Source organism: Neovison vison, chromosome 5, assembly GCF_020171115.1.
Source record: "Neovison vison isolate M4711 chromosome 5, ASM_NN_V1, whole genome shotgun sequence".
Classification (NCBI taxonomy): Eukaryota; Metazoa; Chordata; class Mammalia; order Carnivora; family Mustelidae; genus Neogale; species Neogale vison.
Window position 1 is genome coordinate 14,641,882 of NC_058095.1, and position 18,223 is coordinate 14,660,104.

Genomic DNA, 18,223 nt, shown 5'->3' on the forward strand with positions numbered 1-18,223 from the left:
ACAGGCCGGTGTGTGTTCTCCAGAATACACCATCACCATGTACGACACCAAAACCCGTGAGCTCCGATGGAACGCCACCTACTTCGACTACGCAGCCTCGCTGCCTGAGGACGACGGGGACTACAGTAAGTGTGCCCGGGAGGCTCCCCAAGGCTGGTGGGGTACGTGTGACCACTGAGGACGCTGTCACTCCCAAATGCCGGGTGTTCTTTTAAGGCGCTCTTGGCCACCAGCTTCTGGAGATACCAAGGCTTTGACAGTCAGTATTGAAGGCAGGGGCCTGGGTGAGAAGCGTGGAAAGTAACCTTAGTAGAGTGGGTGCGAAGTTAGCCTGAGAGGAGGGTCAAGCGCCATATTGAGTCTCTCTGTGTCCCAAAAGGAACACACCACAAGCCCCTGGGAAGCGGAACTAAGTATGCTGTGACGCGAACAGTCCATCCCCTAAATGTGACTCATCTCCCTAGTTTATTTCTCTTGTAAACGTTCTCCCAACTCAAATGAAAACTGAAAGCCAATTTTGCCATCTGAACACTGATACCTGAATGTCTGACAGAGATCTCCTCTGTGGGCAGATGGGGGCAGTGTCAGTGGTCAGCCTTGACCTTCCACTCCATCAGTTGGTTTGAAATGCTTGCTGTAAAATATCCGAATCCTGGGCCTCTCCCCTGGGTCTTTCCTCCTCACTGTCGACTCCGGCTAATTGTGTAGAGCGCGGGAGAGTCTCACCAGGTAAACCATCGTCCACAGAGTGGTCCTAGCTTACGTTTATGAAGCAGGCAGCTCTCACTGTCCTGATGTTGTAGAGCCTGCACCGGGTTCACTGGAAACGAGTGACATCGTTGGGAGGCTATCTGAGAATGCTCCAGAAATCTTGTTTCCTGTAGCTGAGTGACTGCTTCTTGCCAGGAGAGAGAGGATGTGGTCGGTCGTGAGATGGGGTGAGACCGCTTGCTTTGTTTATTTGATCTGTGCAGAGATGTCCCACTTTGTGTCTAATGGCGATGGGCTGGTGGTGACCGTGGACAGTGAATCTGGCGACGTCCTATGGATCCAAAACTACGCTTCCCCCGTGGTGGCCTTTTACGTCTGGCAGCGGGAGGGTCTGAAGAAGGTGCTGCACATCAATGTCGCTGTGGAGACCCTGCGCTACCTGACCTTCATGTCCGGGGAGGTGGGCCGCATCACCAAGTGGAAGTACCCGTTCCCCAAGGAGACGGAGGCCAAGAGCAAGCTGACGTGAGTCAGGGGACCCAGGACAGAAGAGGGCAGCCGTGACCCAGACCGTCTGCAGGACGCCATGGCACAGGGTGGATAAAGAGTCAGGACTGGCCCCGTTGGAAAGTTCTAGATGCGTCTCTGCACTGGGGCATGCCTTGACACTTCAGAGTTCTCGAATATCACATAAATCAAAATTCTGGACAGGGATAAGAGACCGCTGATACAGAACCCCAACGCAGTTTGCATCTGTCTCAGCCGGTGGGAGGACAAGAGATGTCTTTACCTTTCAGCTTTCTGGATTTTCTAAATTCTCACTCTAAGTCATATTCGTTTCCAAAATGAGGGAAAGAGTGTTACCGCGTGTAATAAGCCTGAGCCTCTGCAGGCTTGTGTTCGCCATCCCCACCTGTTAGCAGCCGGCAGCGTGGTCCCGTGGCCTTGCCGAATCCCCATTTCCCGCTCCGCAGGGCCGCAGGGAGAGCAGTGGGGCCGCGAGCGCTCTCCGAGGTGGCACAGCTCCTTTCGCACGGCCGGTGTCTGTCCAGGGAGGTTGCGAGGCTTTAGTGATGACCAACCCCACACTGGCTATTGCTGCTAACCGCGAGGGTCTGGAGGTGCAGCCCCTGCCTCTTCACGCCGACCCCACAGACAAAGCCGGACCCTCCCCCTGCCGCCCCTTCGCTGCCCACCGGCTGGGGGAGCAGCACCCTCACTGGTTTGGAACTTCTTGTGTACCCCTTTGCTGCAGTCATCCAGCCGAGAGCAGCGAGTGTGCCTCAGGGTTTCTGTAGAACCTCTAGACTCCCGACGAGTCACGAGACCGAATGGCAGCTCGGTTGTCAGAGCGGGCTGTGGTCCGGGCCACCTTAGTGTCTTGGCGGTGGTTGCGAGCATTTGGTCCTTCCCGGGTGAGCACTGTCCGTGGTTCTTTCTGCAGGCGGCATGGGGACGGTCCAGCGCAGCCTGACCTTGGCGGGTGAGGGGAAGCCAGGCGGACAGTTGGCTGACTCGTGCACGCCTCTGGAGGCAGCGACAGCCGGGGCCTGCAGTCCGGGTTCCCAGGACCGTAGCCCTGCCTTCACTCCGCTGCCGGAGTGCCAGGGGTTAATGTGGTTATTCTTAGCGTGGCATTTGGGCCTGGCACGCTTCTCTCCAGAAAGGCCCCTTCTGTGGGACATAGAAATTAAGTGACTGTGGAATGCATGTTTCTGCTTGTCTCCTAGGCCCACGCTGTATGTCGGGAAGTACTCTACCAGCCTGTATGCCTCCCCCTCCATGGTTCACGACGGAGTCGCCGTTGTGGTAAGTCTCCTCTCGGGGGCTCACAGGGGCAGCCTCCTCCCAAGCACTCCTCTTCCATTTTGTGCCATTTTGGCAAAGAATGACTCTGAATTATATTTGAACATCCTGTGGGGAAAGAATACGAGACGCAGGTCTTAGATCCCGAGAAACAGTTCCTGCCCATGTACCATTTTTTACTTCCTGAGGGAAGATGTATGACAAGAGCAGCTTCCCAAGCCCTGGGAGCCCTAGTCATTCTGCTTTGCTTTCATGTTCGAGTCTAAACTGTCCAGGCTGGTGTTCACACCCTCCTCTGTTTCTGTCCAGGCCCTCAGGACCCTTCTTCCACACTGCTCAGGTTTCTGTGGGAGTTGTACAGGCCATCTCTCCCTCATTCCAGAAGGTTCCTGTTTGGCTTTCTCTACCTTTGTTCAGGCTGTGCCTCACGCATGAAATGCCCTCCCTTCCTTTTTCCTGCTCAAATCCTTCCCATCCTTTGGTGACGTCTCAAGGCCTCCTCAGACCTCACCAGCCTCTTCCAAGTACAGAGCCAGCACCGGGCTCCTGGCCAGAACTTCTTCTACCCTGGTCGGGGCAGAGGCTGTGGGCTCCTTCACTTACCTCTGCTTCTCATAGTAGCCTCTGGGAATTCCACACACATTCTTCCCAGTCCCCAGACAAAAGAACTTAAAAAGCTGTCCCTGATGAAGGTGTTGAGGAAGGAGGCTCTGCCACGTGAGGGCTTTGTGTCTTGCTCTGGCTGTCCTGGGCCAGCCCTACACTAGAAATCACTTCCCTTGGCTGCTCGTCTACAAGGGCTGCCCCAGACCTCACTCCCGTTCTTTATTCACAGCCCCGAGGCAGCACTCTGCCTTTGCTGGAAGGCCCCCAGACTGATGGGGTCACCATCGGGGACAAAGGGGAGTGTGTGATCACGCCCAGCACAGACGTCAACTTTGACCCTGGGCTCAAAGGCAAGAACAAGCTCAACTACCTGAGGAACTACTGGCTTCTGATAGGTAAGCGCTGGTTTCTCATCCCTTCTGGCCGCAGTGCTGCCCCCTGGTGGGCAAAGACCGGCCTCTGCATTGTGCTTAGTTCGGGTCCAAGATGGTCTTTCAGACCTGGGACTGTTTTTATCTGCAAGGAAAAGATACAGGGCAGTTGTGTTACCAAGTCAGTTCTCAAAATTCATTTAATGTTCCAAAACCCAAGTACGGACTTAACATAACCTTTGTGCAGTTATCCGGCACGCAGACCGTCCGTTATATGCCAGGCACTGGTACTAAGCACTTTCGAACCCGTCTCCTCATTTCTGCCAGCAGCCCCTTGTGGGGTGGACAGCCTTGTTGCTCCACTTTTGGGAAACCAGGGCGATTCCTATGGAAGAGTTCCATGGTTGGGGGGGAGTTGGAGACAGGGTGTGGGGGGTTGTTGGAGACCCAGGAGGAATGGAAGGTGGCAAAGAGATTGAGGCTGGGCTTGGGTCAGGGAGCCACAGCAGAAGTCCCCGGATGTGTATGTGTGGGGTCCCCTTTTCCTTTCGCTTCCATTGTTGCTGTCCTTGCTAATGGCCCTCAGGGGGACTTGGGGGTCCTGTCAGCCACAGAGGTAGGTTGAGATGAGACTTGAAGGCAGTGAGTGTGAAAAATGAAGGCAGAGTCACGTGAGAGGAGCTGTCTCTGGTAAGCGTCCCTAGTAATGAGAGCAGGACAGAGTTTTCTTGAATTTGATTTGTCTCCATGCATCCTGTCTCCCCCCACTCCTGCTGCCTCCCACCCCAGAGATGTGAGAGGCAGGGATGCCACTTTGTGAGGCGGCATGGGAGGCGAGTGGATGCTAGCTGCTGAGTGGAAGGGGCAGAGAGAGGGCAATGCTGGAGGCACCAGGAAAGGATGTGGGGTGGCTGGGAAGTATGTGGGCCCAGGAGGCCCCGTGGTGGCACCCAGGCTGGGCTGGGGGCTGGGGGCAGGGGTGTAACTGGGAGTTGCAGATAGGAGCCTGAGCGTCCCGGAATTCTGATCCGTCCCTGTACGGTTGTCCAGGTCTTGTTCTTCTGACTCTCTGTAGTCATTTTTCTTCTGCTTATTTTTTCTGCCAAATAATGGGCAAAAGAGGTAACAGAGTAATTCTACCTTTTTTTTTTTTAAGATTGTATTTACTTATTTGACAGAGAGAGATCACAAGTAGGCAGAGAGGCAGGCAGAGGGGGAGGGGGAAGCAGGCTCCCTGTTGAGCAGAGAGCCCGATGCGCGGCTCGATCCCAGAACCCTGAGTCTACGACCCAAGCCAAAGGCAGAGGCTTAACCCACTGAGCCACTCAGGCGCCCCACTTCTACCTTTCTTTTGAACAGAAGTAGTTTCGAGAGCATGCGTGAGTGGCCAATGTGAGGGGGGAAAGAGCTGATGAGTGGAGGCCATTAAAATTACAAGGTCATGTAGTTTTCTGTATGAGTTAAGGGATACATAACCAGCCCGCCAGTGGCTAAGAAGAGAGAAATTTTTGAAAACTAAGGAAATATGTCCCTAAGACTACAAAAAATATGGGGCAAAAGTCTTCATGACTAGGTTGCAAAATGATATCCAAGTAAGAAAACTGAGAAACTCAACAAAGTGTGAAGAAGTCATTAGGGAATCACCCCACACTTCTGAAGTCGCCTGAAGGAACTCCGGAGCTAGTCATTTTTAAATAAGGAACTACTTGGCAATCTTTGCATAGACTCGGGGCCACAGGTAAAATGACATACCCTTTTTGTCCAACTGGGTCCTTTGATTTGGTTTTGGAGGAAGACATTAAGGATATCCCCTCTTCCACGTTGGTCTTGAAAATAAAATGAGTCCTCTTAGCTTGAGCGATGTGGTCTGGTGGCCTTAACCTGGGGTGCTGTTGGCTTCCTGTGGGAGCTTTGTCAGACAAGCATGTGTGACCCCTGGAGCCCTGAGTCCATGGGTCCGGGCCAGGGCCTGTGCTTTTTGCTCTAGAGCCCGGACATCATGATGATGATAGATAAATCCCAAAGACCAGGTACTGTTTGTACAAAAATGTGTTGGGATCTCCTGATGATGCTCGTGGAAAAGTTGGTTCAGAGCGTGTGGCCTGATGGCGCCAGGGCCCAGTTATGGGAGACGCCTGTCTGTGAGCGGAAGTACAGCAGGAAGTAAGGATCTGGGCTAATCCTGTCTGTAGTTGTCTGTTACTAAGTCCCTACAGGGGAGGCAGGACTTGAAACACAGGGAGCAGGCCCTGGGGGCGGGGGTGGAGGCAGGCAGGGCCCTGTAACACAGGGCAGCACGTGGGAGGGCGACCTGTTTTCTCCTAGAGCAAAGGTTTCTTGTTAGTGAGCCTCAGAGGTGCCCGGAGACACTCACATTCAGATCCCTTGGCCCCATCAGCAGGTCTGATTCCAGGGTCTCAAGCAGGAAGACCCCACTTGAGGACATCCTACTTCCCAGTAAAGCATGTTTCATAATTCTCACAGACAAGGGGAAACGTGGTGGTTCGGAACAAAATGATCTTGTTTAGGGACGCCTGGGTGACTCAGTCGGTTAAGCCTCTGCCTTCAGCTCAGGTTATAATCCCAGGGTCCTGGATAGAGTCCCATGTCTGACTCCCCACTCAGCAGGGAGTCTCCTTCTCCCTCTGTTCTCCCCACCCCCAAATAGATAAATAAAATCTTAGGAAAAAAAAGAAAGAAAGAAAGAATGATCTTATAGAGAACTGACCTAAAGATAAAGATTTTTCTTGTTTATTTTTGTCTTGGAAATACAGACCATAAGAATTTCTGGTAGGTTTGGGACAACAGTGGAAAGATCATAGAGTGAGATCCGCATCACAGGGAGAGAACACAAAGGAAAGTGTGTCCTGGAGCCAACAGCGCACTGTGTGAGAGTTAATTGGCTCTTCTGGGTAGTACAGGCGGCATTTCATGTTAGAGCTAAACAGATTTTCGAGCCATACTAAATCCCAGTTTTACTCAACTTTGTCTCTCTTACAATAATATGCATACAGACGATGCTCAATAAATGTGTAACATACAGTAGGTAGTCTTCAAATAGCATAGAGATCAGTGAGTGAGCACCCAGAGAACTGTGACCCCTGCCCCCCCTAGCAAATGTGTCCTGTTTCTCTCTTGTGAATAATTCACCCCTTCCCAGGATGGAATTTAGATAACAGGAAGAGAAGGCCACCCGAGCAATTTAAATACTAAGGTGGGAACGTGATAGCCTTAGCAGGGTGATGTTACGAGGTAGTCCTTGAAGGGAGAAACTGCTTGAATTTTTAATGGAGCTTCAAGAAGCTTCAGCAGCCCACACGTAAATTAGGAATTACCCACACATCTTACTCTGAACATATCCCAAAGATTCTGAGTCCTCTCCTGACAAGGACATTTCTTTGCCCCTCACTGAGAGACCCAGAACACTGTATACCTGCCACTGAGTAATGAAATTTGTCTTAATGAGCTTTTTCTGGTAACTGCCCCTCATTTTCTCTCCCTTTACAAATGTGGGTGCTCACCCTCTGGGCCCCTCAGTAGGGAGCGACAGTTGCCTAAGCTGGACTTGGAGGGCCACCACTGTGTGGGGAGCCGGTCTCATGGAAATGTGTTTCCTCTCCCAGGACACCATGAAACCCCCCTGTCCGCGTCTACCAAGATGCTGGAGAGATTCCCCAACAACCTGCCCAAACATCGGGAAAACGTGATTCCTGCCGACTCAGAGAAGAAGAGCTTCGAGGAAGTGAGTGGGGACATGAACAGTTAGTTCCTGCCTCCTCGGGTCAGGTGTTGGGGGAAGGCATTTGCCCTTGCCTTTGGAGTGGACTCGGGAGGGGAGAGGACTGCTCGGGAACCCACAGCAGACATCACCCAGTGAAGGTCTGGTGGGGAGGCTGTCGGAGCACTTAGTGAGGGCGGTGGGAAAGGCAGAGGGTTGGGGGAGGGGGCTGGCTGATGGGACAGAGGTCAAGGGCACCAGAGGACAGAGGGCAGCAGAGACGAAGACCCGGAGGTGGCACGAACCCTGCGTGTGCAGCTCTGGGCCTGAGACCAGATCTGAGGCCACCACGTGGGGGGCAGTGGGAAGGGGGACCGCGTGCTACAGAGGAACCACGTTACCCAGCTTTGCTTGCACCTGGCAGTAGAGCCAACGGTTGGTGAGAGGAGGTGGGAGGCCGGAAGCTTCGTGAAACCAGGAGTAGCTCTTTGGAAACGGTGGGCTCGGCTGCTTGGTCTGGTAGAGGCTTGGTCTGGCAGGGGCCCAGTGTGCCCACAGAACAGAGATTTGGGCAGCAGGGAGGCCCCCCCAGGTGGTAGGTACCGCGAGCCTCTGCCCTGGGCTGTCCCCTTTTAGCTCTGGGGACACAGAGTGCCGGGCAGGGTCTCTGCCGGACATAGGTGGCCATCCAGACTAGAATAATTGGAGGGGAGTTAGTAAAGGGATTATTCTCACAGATGTGGACAGCCCTAGGCATTCTCTTAGCATCCTTTAGCCTGAAGTTGGGGGGCAGGATATGAAAGCCTGGAGCTTCAGTTGGCATAACAGCAACCGACCTGGACTTCCTTTCCCACCCCCTGCCCCATCTGCTGGGGTCTCAGTTGGGAACCAGAGGGCAGGGAGACCACTGCTGTGCCCATAGGTGGCAGCCATCTGCAGCACAGAGCGAGGCGAGGAGGCAGGAGGTAGGAGGGGTTCCAGCATGGCCAGTGGTGGGGGAAGGGGGTCTAGAGAAGCCATTCGGACTTGGTAGCTTCCTCAGCCCTCCCACGGGGGATGCAAGCCTGAGAGAGGCCTGGACTGTGGGCAAGGTCCGAGGAAGATGAGGGGGACTGGCTGATGCGGGGGCCGCGGTCACGGCAAGTTCACTGTAGGGCTCAGATTTGATCCAGAGAGAAAGGAAAGGAAAATCATGAAGCTGTTTAAGACTCTAGAGCGAGATATCTCGAGTTGCCGTGGTCTCTGGAGATAGCCAGCTGGAGAAGTACGTTGAGTCCTAAGACAGCGACCTCGGACAGCATTGATGCCTTAAGGTCTTGGTCTGATGTTGATCTTATTAAACTTCCTTGCATCCACCACTGAACACTTAGAAAATAAAAGTATAGAGAAGAAAATAAGACAGAACCCATACTCTAAGGCCAGAGATAGCCACAGTTAAGATTTTAATAATCATCCAAACTTGAACAGAGTTTTTTAAAACTCCCCTAAAATCCTCTGAGTTGCATTTACACAGCAACAAGACAACCTTTGTTACAAACACCTGGGACCGAATGTAACCAAGGGTTGTTCCTGGTCCTGTGCTCAGCAGACATTCCTCAGCTGCCTGCTCCCCTCCGGCCGAGCCCCCCACCACCCCATACACTGTGGGTGGGGGGAGTGGCGGGGAGAAGCGCAGGCAGAAGTCTGGGCTGCGGGGAAAGGTGGGTGCCTGGTGGGGGATGCCAAGTTCTGCGCTTGCCCGGGGGCTGTGTTCACTTCGCTGGGCAAACAATGATGGCGCTCCCGGGGTGCGGGGTGTTTGAGAACACATCAGTACATTTTCCCAAACTGTTCTTGGAGTCCTAGAGACTCCAAAAAAACAAGACGGGAGGTCCACTTTTATCTGGTTCCATTTTGGGTTTCCAAGTAAAATTTTGTCTAACACTAACAGAAGATTCTGATGCTTTTCAGAAACCTTGAAAAATAGTGGGATACTTGAAAAAAATGATTTTGTTTTTGGAGTTGCCCTGGAAGTTTACAAGTGACAGAAACAGGCTGCTTTATTTTTCTTCAGCCACATCTGTGCCCCCACACAGGGTTTTCCTTTTTAATGTAAAACGGTTTTATTAAAGTGACTATCAACCTTTTCACTAGACTTTGTCACCGAGGATGTCAGAGTTTTCTCAGATATCAAATCGACCCTCAAAGGAGGACATCTTTGTCTTCAGTGAGGATTTTCTAAAGAATATAGGATCTAAAGACCCTTCCAGAAGTACTGCTCTTGAGCTGTTTTTGAGTACTGATAATAACCTCATTGCATTGCAGTAAAGCCTGGCCTCTCAGGACAGTCACTTTGACAAAGGCAGAGCCATTGTTTGGCTGTGTGATCTTTGGTGAGCCTAACCAGAAAAGCCCAGCACATTCTACAGCATGATCCTGCCTGGTAGTCACGGCTACTCTTGACTGTTTGGCTCATTTATATCTGGCCAGAAATTGTGCAGTGACCTAGTCACTCTATCCCATACAAGGTTATCAACCTGGTTGACCAGACTTCAGAAAACGCGCCTACCACCATCTCACAGGATGTGGAAGAGAAATACGAGCGTGCCCCAGCCAAGCCTGAGGCCCCCATGGACTCTGTGCTCAAGGACATCGCCACCATCATCCTGAGCACCTTCCTGCTCATCGGCTGGGTGGCCTTCATCATCACCTACCCCTTGGTAAAGCTCTGCCCCTTCCCTTCGCTCTCGAGGGTGTTTCTGAACTTCCGGGCTGGTCACCTGGTGCCCGTGTGCTCTGCACACGCATCAGACAAGCAGACACATTGCCTTTCACATTTCAGAGTTAGTATTTGCTTATTTTTAGAAACGTTGTCGTTAAAAAGACACTAGCTTCTCAGGAAAGGACAGGTTTTTGGTTTGTTGTTGTTTTTTTTTTTTTACCTATGTCATAGAGTTAACTAATTGTAAAAACTGATTTGTAAACCTTGCTTCTGCAGATCATTTCGAATAGTTAACTGTATTTGCCTTTTTAAGAATAGGGATGATAGATGAAAATCCACTTAGCTTTCCTTCCTTACAAACTGCCTGTGAGAGATACCAGCTAGAGTGGAAAAGGCTGCATTCCTTCCACTTTCTGTTGGAAGTGAGTGAGCTAAGATTACATAGTTGAATAGGTTGTCAGTTGGATAAAACATTCTAGAATTTTCCTTCATCAAGTTGCTCAGAGCACTGAAGTGTCATCTTAGAGTACTAGTGTCCAGGAGGCTCATGTCCCATTCAGGAATAGGAATGACAAACCCTTCCATTTGTACCGAGGGGTTCACCTGCAGTGTTTTATATTTTACCTCCCACAGTTCCGGGAGGTCATCATTGCTCTGCCTTTCTCCCAGAGAAGCTAAGTTCTGGGCAAGTTAAATAATGTTCCCCAGTGTTACTCAGCTGATCTTTGGCGTTTCCTGGATTTGAACCCGAGTTCAGAGAGAGAGTGTGGGAGTGTACGTGAGAGCCAGAAAACTCCCGGGGGACGGGAGGTCGGCTACACAGCCGTCCCTTCAGTGCCCTTCCCACACAGGTAGTAATCATCACGGGTCACTGCTACTTCACATTATGACGGAACGAATTTTGCGGGGTTGATGAGAGGAGTAGGGGAGGTGGGGAAGGCAGCGTGACGAAATGGGGGGAGTGGGACTTGGCCAGGCCACATGTTACAGCCACATCCTGGCTGTGTGGCTGTGGGGAGATGGCTGTGAGGTTGGGAGCCCCAGCCGCTTCCCCTGCCCATCCGGATCAGTGACCGTCTGTGTGTTAGCCTCTATCAAGTGCACAGCCGTCGTGGACAGCAAGCCCGGGTCTTCCCATGCTCTGTTTGGTTCCATGTTTGTAACGACTCCAGACTTCCATAAAAGTCCTAGAATTTTAGAACTGAATGGATCCTTCCCCACCCTTCATCGGGCCCAACCTCCACCTACATCAGTCCTTCCTCTTGCCCCTGCCAGGCCCCTCCAGCAGGGGGCGTGGGCTCTCCTGGGAAATCCTAGCTGGCAAGAAGAGCCCTAGTCCTTGAACCCATCCTTCCTCCTGTGCCTTCTCACTGGTCCCTGTGGGACCTCATAAAGGTCCCCTGCTTCTCTGCCACAGGGAGCTTCTCCCTACCAGCCTGCGCCCGCGTGTGTCCCTGGGGGGAGCAGACTGCCCTTGTCTGGATGCGGGTTTCTCTTCCCAGAGCATGCATCAGCAGCAGCAGCTCCAGCACCAGCAGTTCCAGAAGGAACTAGAGAAAATCCAGCTCCTGCAACAGCAGCAGCTGCCCTTCCATCCACCTGGAGACGTGGCTCAGGATGCTGAGCCCTTGGACTCGTCCGGCCTGTACTCCGAGAGCTCGGGCACCAGCAGCCCGAGCACGTCCCCCAGAGCCTCCAACCACTCGCTGCACTCCAGTGGCTCTGCCTCCAGGCCTGGCAGCGGCCCCTTCCCGGAGCAGGACGATGACGGTAAAACGAGTTGCTGTTTTCTCTTTTCATTTCAACATAGTCTAAGAGCCATCCAGTACCAGTTCCTCCCAGGGAGTGTCCGCGGGATCACAGAGTGCCGTTTCTAAGGGTCCACTGTGTTCTCATCTCATTCCCTGTCATTCTGGCGGCCGGGCTTCCACGCCACCCCAGGGCTTTTCCCCTCTAGGGGACCATCCTGTTCTCCCTCCGTCTTGCTCTGGAGGGGCTGGCAGTTGCTGCTAGCCCGAGGTCCCCTGGGTGTCTGGCTTGAGAGCGTTGCTGAGGCCAGCCAGCAGCCCCGTTACCACTGCTGCTGTTGACCCCCATTTCTCGGGGTGGGGGGTGGCTCAGACCAGCCGTCTGGTCTGGGGGTGATAGTCTGAGGGGCTGGAGGCGGAGCTCGTGCAAGAGACCTGAGCCTCAGTCTCAATCTGGGGCCTTTTTCTGGCCCCTCCATTGCACATTGGCTGTGCTTCCCAAAGGCTTCGGTTGCAAATTGTGGGTACATCTGTGGTGGACCACTGTCTCCCGACAGTAACACCGAGGCAGGGACAGACAGCAGGAGGCGGGGAGCCTGTGGCCCCGGTGTCAGGGGGAGTGGAGCCCGCCGGCTTCCGCTCGCCACGGGCTGGGAACATACAGCCTGCGAGATCCGTTTCTGTATCTGGGCTCAGGCAGCTCGCAGCCTTTTAGGCTCGAGGAGTTTGAGATTATGTTCGTTTATAACCACTTGGTCTTCCTGTTTCGTCCCAGATGAGGAAACCAACATGGTGATAGTTGGGAAGATTTCATTCTGTCCCAAGGACGTGCTGGGTCACGGAGCTGAGGGCACGATTGTGTACCGGTGAGTGGCTCCGAGAGCTCTGTCTGAGCACCTGTCAGCTTGCATGTGGCAGGCCAGGCCCCCGGGGGTGCTGCGGGGTCATAGCAGAGGCCGAGATGGAGGAGTTCACCTCCGGGGAGGAAGGGACGGCCGCCTGGTGCTTGGTTAGGGCTGGGGGGCTCACGGGGTGGCTGCTGCCTCAGGGAACACGGAGCACCGTGGGCCTGTGGGTCTCTCGTCTCCACAGCCTGCTTTGCGTCCCCAACCCAGCCCCTGATCCTTGTCCTCAGGGGCATGTTTGACAACCGTGACGTGGCCGTCAAGAGGATCCTCCCCGAGTGTTTCAGTTTCGCGGACCGTGAGGTCCAGCTGCTTCGAGAATCCGATGAGCACCCCAACGTGATCCGCTACTTCTGCACAGAGAGGGACCGACAGTTCCAGTACATTGCCATCGAGCTGTGCGCCGCCACCCTGCAGGAGGTGGGAGCCCCGAGCAGCTGCAACCTCCCTCCTCCGGGCAGCGGTGGCTCGAGGAATTACACTTTCTTTTTCTTTTATTTCTTTATATTCACTTCATTGAGGTCACAAAACAGCGTAGGACTTTGAGTGAACAGTTTGGTGCTTTTGACGGACACGCCCACTTAACCACAAATAGCCCGGAAGGAGAGCCTTTTCAGCCCCTCACCTTCAGTTGGGTGGGACAATCTTTGGTTACAGTTGGTGTTGTCCCCAGGAAACCCTGCAGTTCTCACCCTGAGCAGGGCTGGTGTGGGCTTGGAGAATGCTGGCCGAGCAGTCAGGCCTTGGAGATCCTCCTGCGAACCCCTTTTGCTCAGTCTCCAGGCTCACTGGGAACCTGTCTCGGTATTAGCTGGCTGCACTTGCAGGTTTGCCTGTATGAGGCCATGAACTTGAATTCCTTGCACTCTTACCTTTATCACTGTACATGAGTCCCTCAGGACTTCTGTTTGGTTAACTGAGCCTGTGGCTTCCGAAGAAAGTTTGTTGGGCGGAGAATGTTATCAGTATAAATAGGATCAAAGAAAATGAGCTGACCTAATCCCAAATGTTAATTAAAGCAAAAAGCTGCAGGCAGGAGTTTTCTAAACAAAATTAAATCACTGGAATGAAAGAAAGAACGGACTGTGCGGGGTCAGGGGGAGGGAGTTGGGTTGGTTTGGGGCTGTCCCTGCGGAGGGGCTTGTGTGCATGACCTCGCCCTCGTGTCTCTCACAGTACGTGGAGCAGAAGGACTTTGCGCACCTCGGCCTGGAGCCCATCACCCTGCTGCAGCAGACCACCTCGGGCCTGGCGCATCTGCACTCCCTCAACATTGGTGAGACGCTTCCCTTTCCCAGGCTGCACCCCTGCTGGGGGAGGGGCAGGCTGGCCCCTGCTGGCGTGGTCCCTCCCTCTGCTGAGAATCTGTGCTTTATCGCTGGTGTGCACCTGGGGGGTTTTGGTGGCCTTCTGACAGTAAGAGTTCAAAGAGGACTCTTTCACAGTTGCAGAGTAGAACCCTTAGAGGTGGCAACAGGCTTGCTGGGAGTCTGAGAGGGTGCACTCCCTGACATTACTCGTGGTGAGTGTGGGACTGATCTGGAGCGTTCTGTTAGTTCACAGAGACCTGAAGCCCCACAACATTCTCCTCTCCATGCCCAACGCACATGGCAGGATCAAGGCCATGATCTCGGACTTCGGCCTGTGCAAGAAGCTGGCCGTAGGCAGGCACAGTTTCAGCCGCCGCTCAGGAGTGCCGGGCACGGAAGGCTGGATTGCCCCAGAGATGCTGAGCGAAGACTGCAAGGACAACCCTGTGAGTCCCGGGCGCAGCTCTCGGCCTCCTGCCTCTTCAGGAGAGACAGCCCCCGAATTCAAGCCTTGGGGGCTGTGGCACATGGAGAATGACGTTTGTCCAAGAGCTTCTATGTGAACAGCATGCTGCCGGCACTTCCCATATGGTCCTGTTCAGACGAATGGAAGGGCAGTTGCTATCCCCCCACTCCCGTACTTTTCCAGTCACTTCCTGCCCCAGCGCCTCGGCTCTAGAGCCCACATTTCCTGCTATGAAGGCCAACATGCCTGCAGCCTTTGCTGGGGGCCAGCAGGGCCCTGGGCGCTTCGAATATGCTAGTCGAGTCTCCCGGGACCCCTTCAGGGTGGGTGAAGCAGCAGTAATACTCCTGTCCTCACCGCTGCAGAGTGAGGAGGCTAATTCTCCAGAAGGCTTCTCACCCCCTCCATCTCTCTTCAGACCTACACGGTGGACATCTTCTCTGCGGGCTGTGTCTTTTACTACGTGATATCGGAGGGCAGCCACCCTTTTGGCAAGTCCCTGCAGCGGCAGGCCAACATCCTCCTGGGAGCCTACAGCCTGGACTGCCTGCACCCTGAGAAGCACGGTGAGCGGGCCGCAGGGCAGGAGGGGTCGGGAGCCAGCTAGACCCTGTGGGCCTCCAGGAATTGAGGACGCTTTCCGAAGCTTGTGGAAGGTTGGGTAGGTTGGCTTAGAGCACCTCTTCCTAAGGCCGGCAGTTCTGAGGCTCCTTCAAGCCCCTCGATGTCCTGGGAAAGACCCCCTCTGGGGACCTCTGTCTTCTTGCTTGTGACCTGTGAGGGTTAAATAACCTGAGGTCCCTTCCTGCACAAACATTCAGGAAAACAGTTAGTCCCTGCTTCATAAACTTTGCGTGTGCAGGCCAGTGGTCAGTGGGTGTGGTCTGGGCTCGGACAGACAGGCTGAGTCTTGCTGTCTGGGTGCAGGGGCAACAAGGCTTCCTTGCCAACTTCAGGGTTTCCTGTGTTATAACTGACCCATGACACCCAGTGCCACCTCTAAATTAAAACTGGGGCACTTGAGTGGCTCCGTCGGTTAACCATCTTAATTTCAGCTCAGGTCACGATCTCAGGGTTATGAGACTGAGCCCCACATTGGGCTCCACACTCAGTGCGGAGTCTGCTGGGGATTCTCTCTCTCCAGCCCCCTCTGAGCCTCCCCGCTGCTCACCTGCGCATGCTCGCTCACTCTCTCTCAAATAAATAAAATCTTAAAAAAAAAAAAAAAATCAAGGGTGCCTGGGTGGCTCAGTGGGTTGAGCCTCTGCCTTCAGCTTGGGTCATGATCTCAGGGTCCTGGGATCGAGTCCCACTTTGGGCTCTCTGCTTGGCAGGGGGCCTGCTTCCTCCTCTCTCTCTGCCTCACTCTCTGCCTACTTGTGATCTCTCTCTGTCAAATAAATAAATAAAATCTTTTTTTAAAGAAAATCAAAACTACCGCTTCTCGGCCTTTTGGCTAAGATCATGTGTAAAAGAAATCAAAACTAATTTTCTGTTTAGCTCATGGATTAATTTTCCTTATTCCCTATAGAAACAGTAGTTTAGCATGAAGACCCCAATTCCATTAACACAGTGATGAGTCCCTGCTGTTAATACCTTCGTATATCTTATTCCAGTCATCTAATTAGACAGGTGTGTGTCCTTGTGTAAAACATGGAGGTAAATCGTCCATGCTGTTGAGTCCCTCTCCGTGTTGATCCGTGTTCGATGGGGCATCGTGTTCAGGCACGGCCCAGGACCTGGAGGCATTCCCAGAGCCTCCACTAGTGGGTATTTCCAGTTACTCTTTTTCCCAGATCTCATGGTGAGAACTCCCTGTATGGCCAAAGTTTGTGCATGTTCTTTTTTTTTTTCTTTAAGATTTTATTTATTTACTTGACAGATCACAAGTAGGCAGAGAGGCAGGCAGAGAAGAGGAAGCAGGCTCCCTGCTGAGCAGAGAGCCCAATGCGGGATTCGATCCCAGGACCCTGGGATCATGACCTGAGCCGAAGGCAGAGGCTTTAACCCACTGAACCTCCCAGGCTCCCCGAGTGCACGTCCTTAAACCATTTCTGCAGTGAGCTCCTGTCGGTGGAATCTTGAATCAAAAGGCACGCGTGCTGTTAAGGTTCGGGTATTTCACTGTGACCGTGGACCGGGGACAGTGACGACTTGCTTGTCTTCCTCCTTTGTAGAAGACGTCATTGCCCGGGAATTAATAGAGAACATGATCGCTATGGAGCCTCAGAAGCGCCCGTCCGCGAAACACGTGCTGAAGCACCCGTTCTTCTGGAGCCTGGAGAAGCAGCTGCAGTTCTTCCAGGTCGGCCTCGTGGGTTTGGGGTTTGGGGGTATTTTTTTAATCAGAAGCTTTCGTTTAACTTTTCCCAGATTTTTAAAAATATGGCAAAAGACAATGAAACAAATGACTCCTAATCCCATAACCAAGGGAGAACCATGGTTGATATTTTAACATACTTTCTTCATACAGATAAAAGTGTGTTAGGGTCAAACTGTATGTACAATTTTGTGTCCTTTTTTGCCTCAGCACCTAATATTTTGATACAATATTTAATTATGTATTTTTTTAAGATTTTATTTATTTATTTGACTGACAGAGGTCACAAGTAGGCAGAGAGGCAGGCAGAGAGAAAGAGAGGGAAGCAGGCTCCCCGCTGAGCAGAGAGCCCCATGCGGGGCTCGATCTGAGGACCCTGGGATCATGACCTGAGCCGAAGGCAGAGGCTTAACCCACTGAGCCACCCAGGTGCCCCTAATAGTAGTATGTTATTAATATATTTAATGTAGTATATTAACATCCAATTTTTTTCATCTTAAAATTCTAAAAAAAATTGTTTTTAATTCTAAAATTTTAACTACTCTTGTACTCAGTCCTGTGGATGTGCCGTAATTTAAAAACCTTATGTTGCGGGAACTTACAAATACACACAAAAATGGAGGGAATGCGATCATGCACTTCCCTTTACCCGTCTGCCAGCTCCAGCAATTATTAACTGAACCTCTGCGCTCTTCTCGAATCTTCACCCCAGATTACGGTGCAGGAACTCTTAGGCATTATATAATTTCATTCAAGTCTCCAAAATCTAAACATTTACTTACACTGGATTCTTTCTACCTTCTTTTACCTAATCTTTGCCCACATCTCTTTTTGCTTACGGTGGATTCTGAGACGCGTATTCAGAGGATGGGTAGAGCTGAGCTCCACCAGTGGTTTGGCCGTTTTAAGACTTTGTGGTGTTGCCCGCCTAGTGGCTTTTGTGGAAAGGGAACGGGTTTCTCATTCTCCCTGGGATCAGTTCAGCAGAGCTCGTCCAGACACATCATACCCAGCACACCCACCCTGGAAGGCAGGCCCCCGGGGGCAGTGTGGTCTGGGTCAGAGTGAAGCTTGGGTCTAGGAGTGACCGTCACCCTGAACCCGCAGTCCAAGTAGAGCCTTACCCCCCAACATGGAAGCTCCCTGAGACCAGGAGTGGTTGATTTCTGGTTCGTGGCAGGTGCTTAGTAGGTATTTGGATGGATTGAGAAGGGGAGGCTTTCATGCCATTTCCCAGGGCAGCAGTGGGCATGGACAACATTAGGATTGTTCATTAGGGTCATAATACTACAGTTAGGAGGTCAGGTGTCCTCTAGGGGCTTGTGGAAACTAGTCAGGTTCCTTTGATAATGACAAGATGTAGAACAGGAGTAAAGCTCACACAAAGGGACCTCCAGCCCGCTGTGGGTTAGGATTTAAACTCTTCATTTTTCCAAGTCCCCTATCTTGTGACCACACCTGCCTCCTCCAGTATAGCTGTCCTGGCTTTGCGGCAGAAGTCTGTGTCCGCAGGGCGTCTGGGGTGAGCAGCTAACCCATCCAGGGCTTTCCTCTAGCCACT

The 18,223-nt window shown here is 52.6% G+C and overlaps 1 protein-coding gene across 1 annotated transcript in view; it reads left to right on the forward strand.

Moving 5' to 3' along the window:
- Positions 1–18,223, forward strand: part of ERN1 (endoplasmic reticulum to nucleus signaling 1) — a 77,821-nt gene that overhangs the window by 52,763 nt on the left and 6,835 nt on the right. The window contains exons 7-19 of the mRNA XM_044247636.1: positions 24–125; positions 975–1,236; positions 2,442–2,520; positions 3,353–3,518; positions 7,118–7,236; positions 9,720–9,911; positions 11,416–11,683; positions 12,437–12,527; positions 12,797–12,986; positions 13,743–13,842; positions 14,123–14,322; positions 14,761–14,908; positions 16,520–16,647. Of these exons, the coding sequence (XP_044103571.1) occupies positions 24–125; positions 975–1,236; positions 2,442–2,520; positions 3,353–3,518; positions 7,118–7,236; positions 9,720–9,911; positions 11,416–11,683; positions 12,437–12,527; positions 12,797–12,986; positions 13,743–13,842; positions 14,123–14,322; positions 14,761–14,908; positions 16,520–16,647 (2,045 nt within the window). The remainder of the gene's footprint in view (positions 1–23; positions 126–974; positions 1,237–2,441; positions 2,521–3,352; positions 3,519–7,117; positions 7,237–9,719; positions 9,912–11,415; positions 11,684–12,436; positions 12,528–12,796; positions 12,987–13,742; positions 13,843–14,122; positions 14,323–14,760; positions 14,909–16,519; positions 16,648–18,223) is intronic.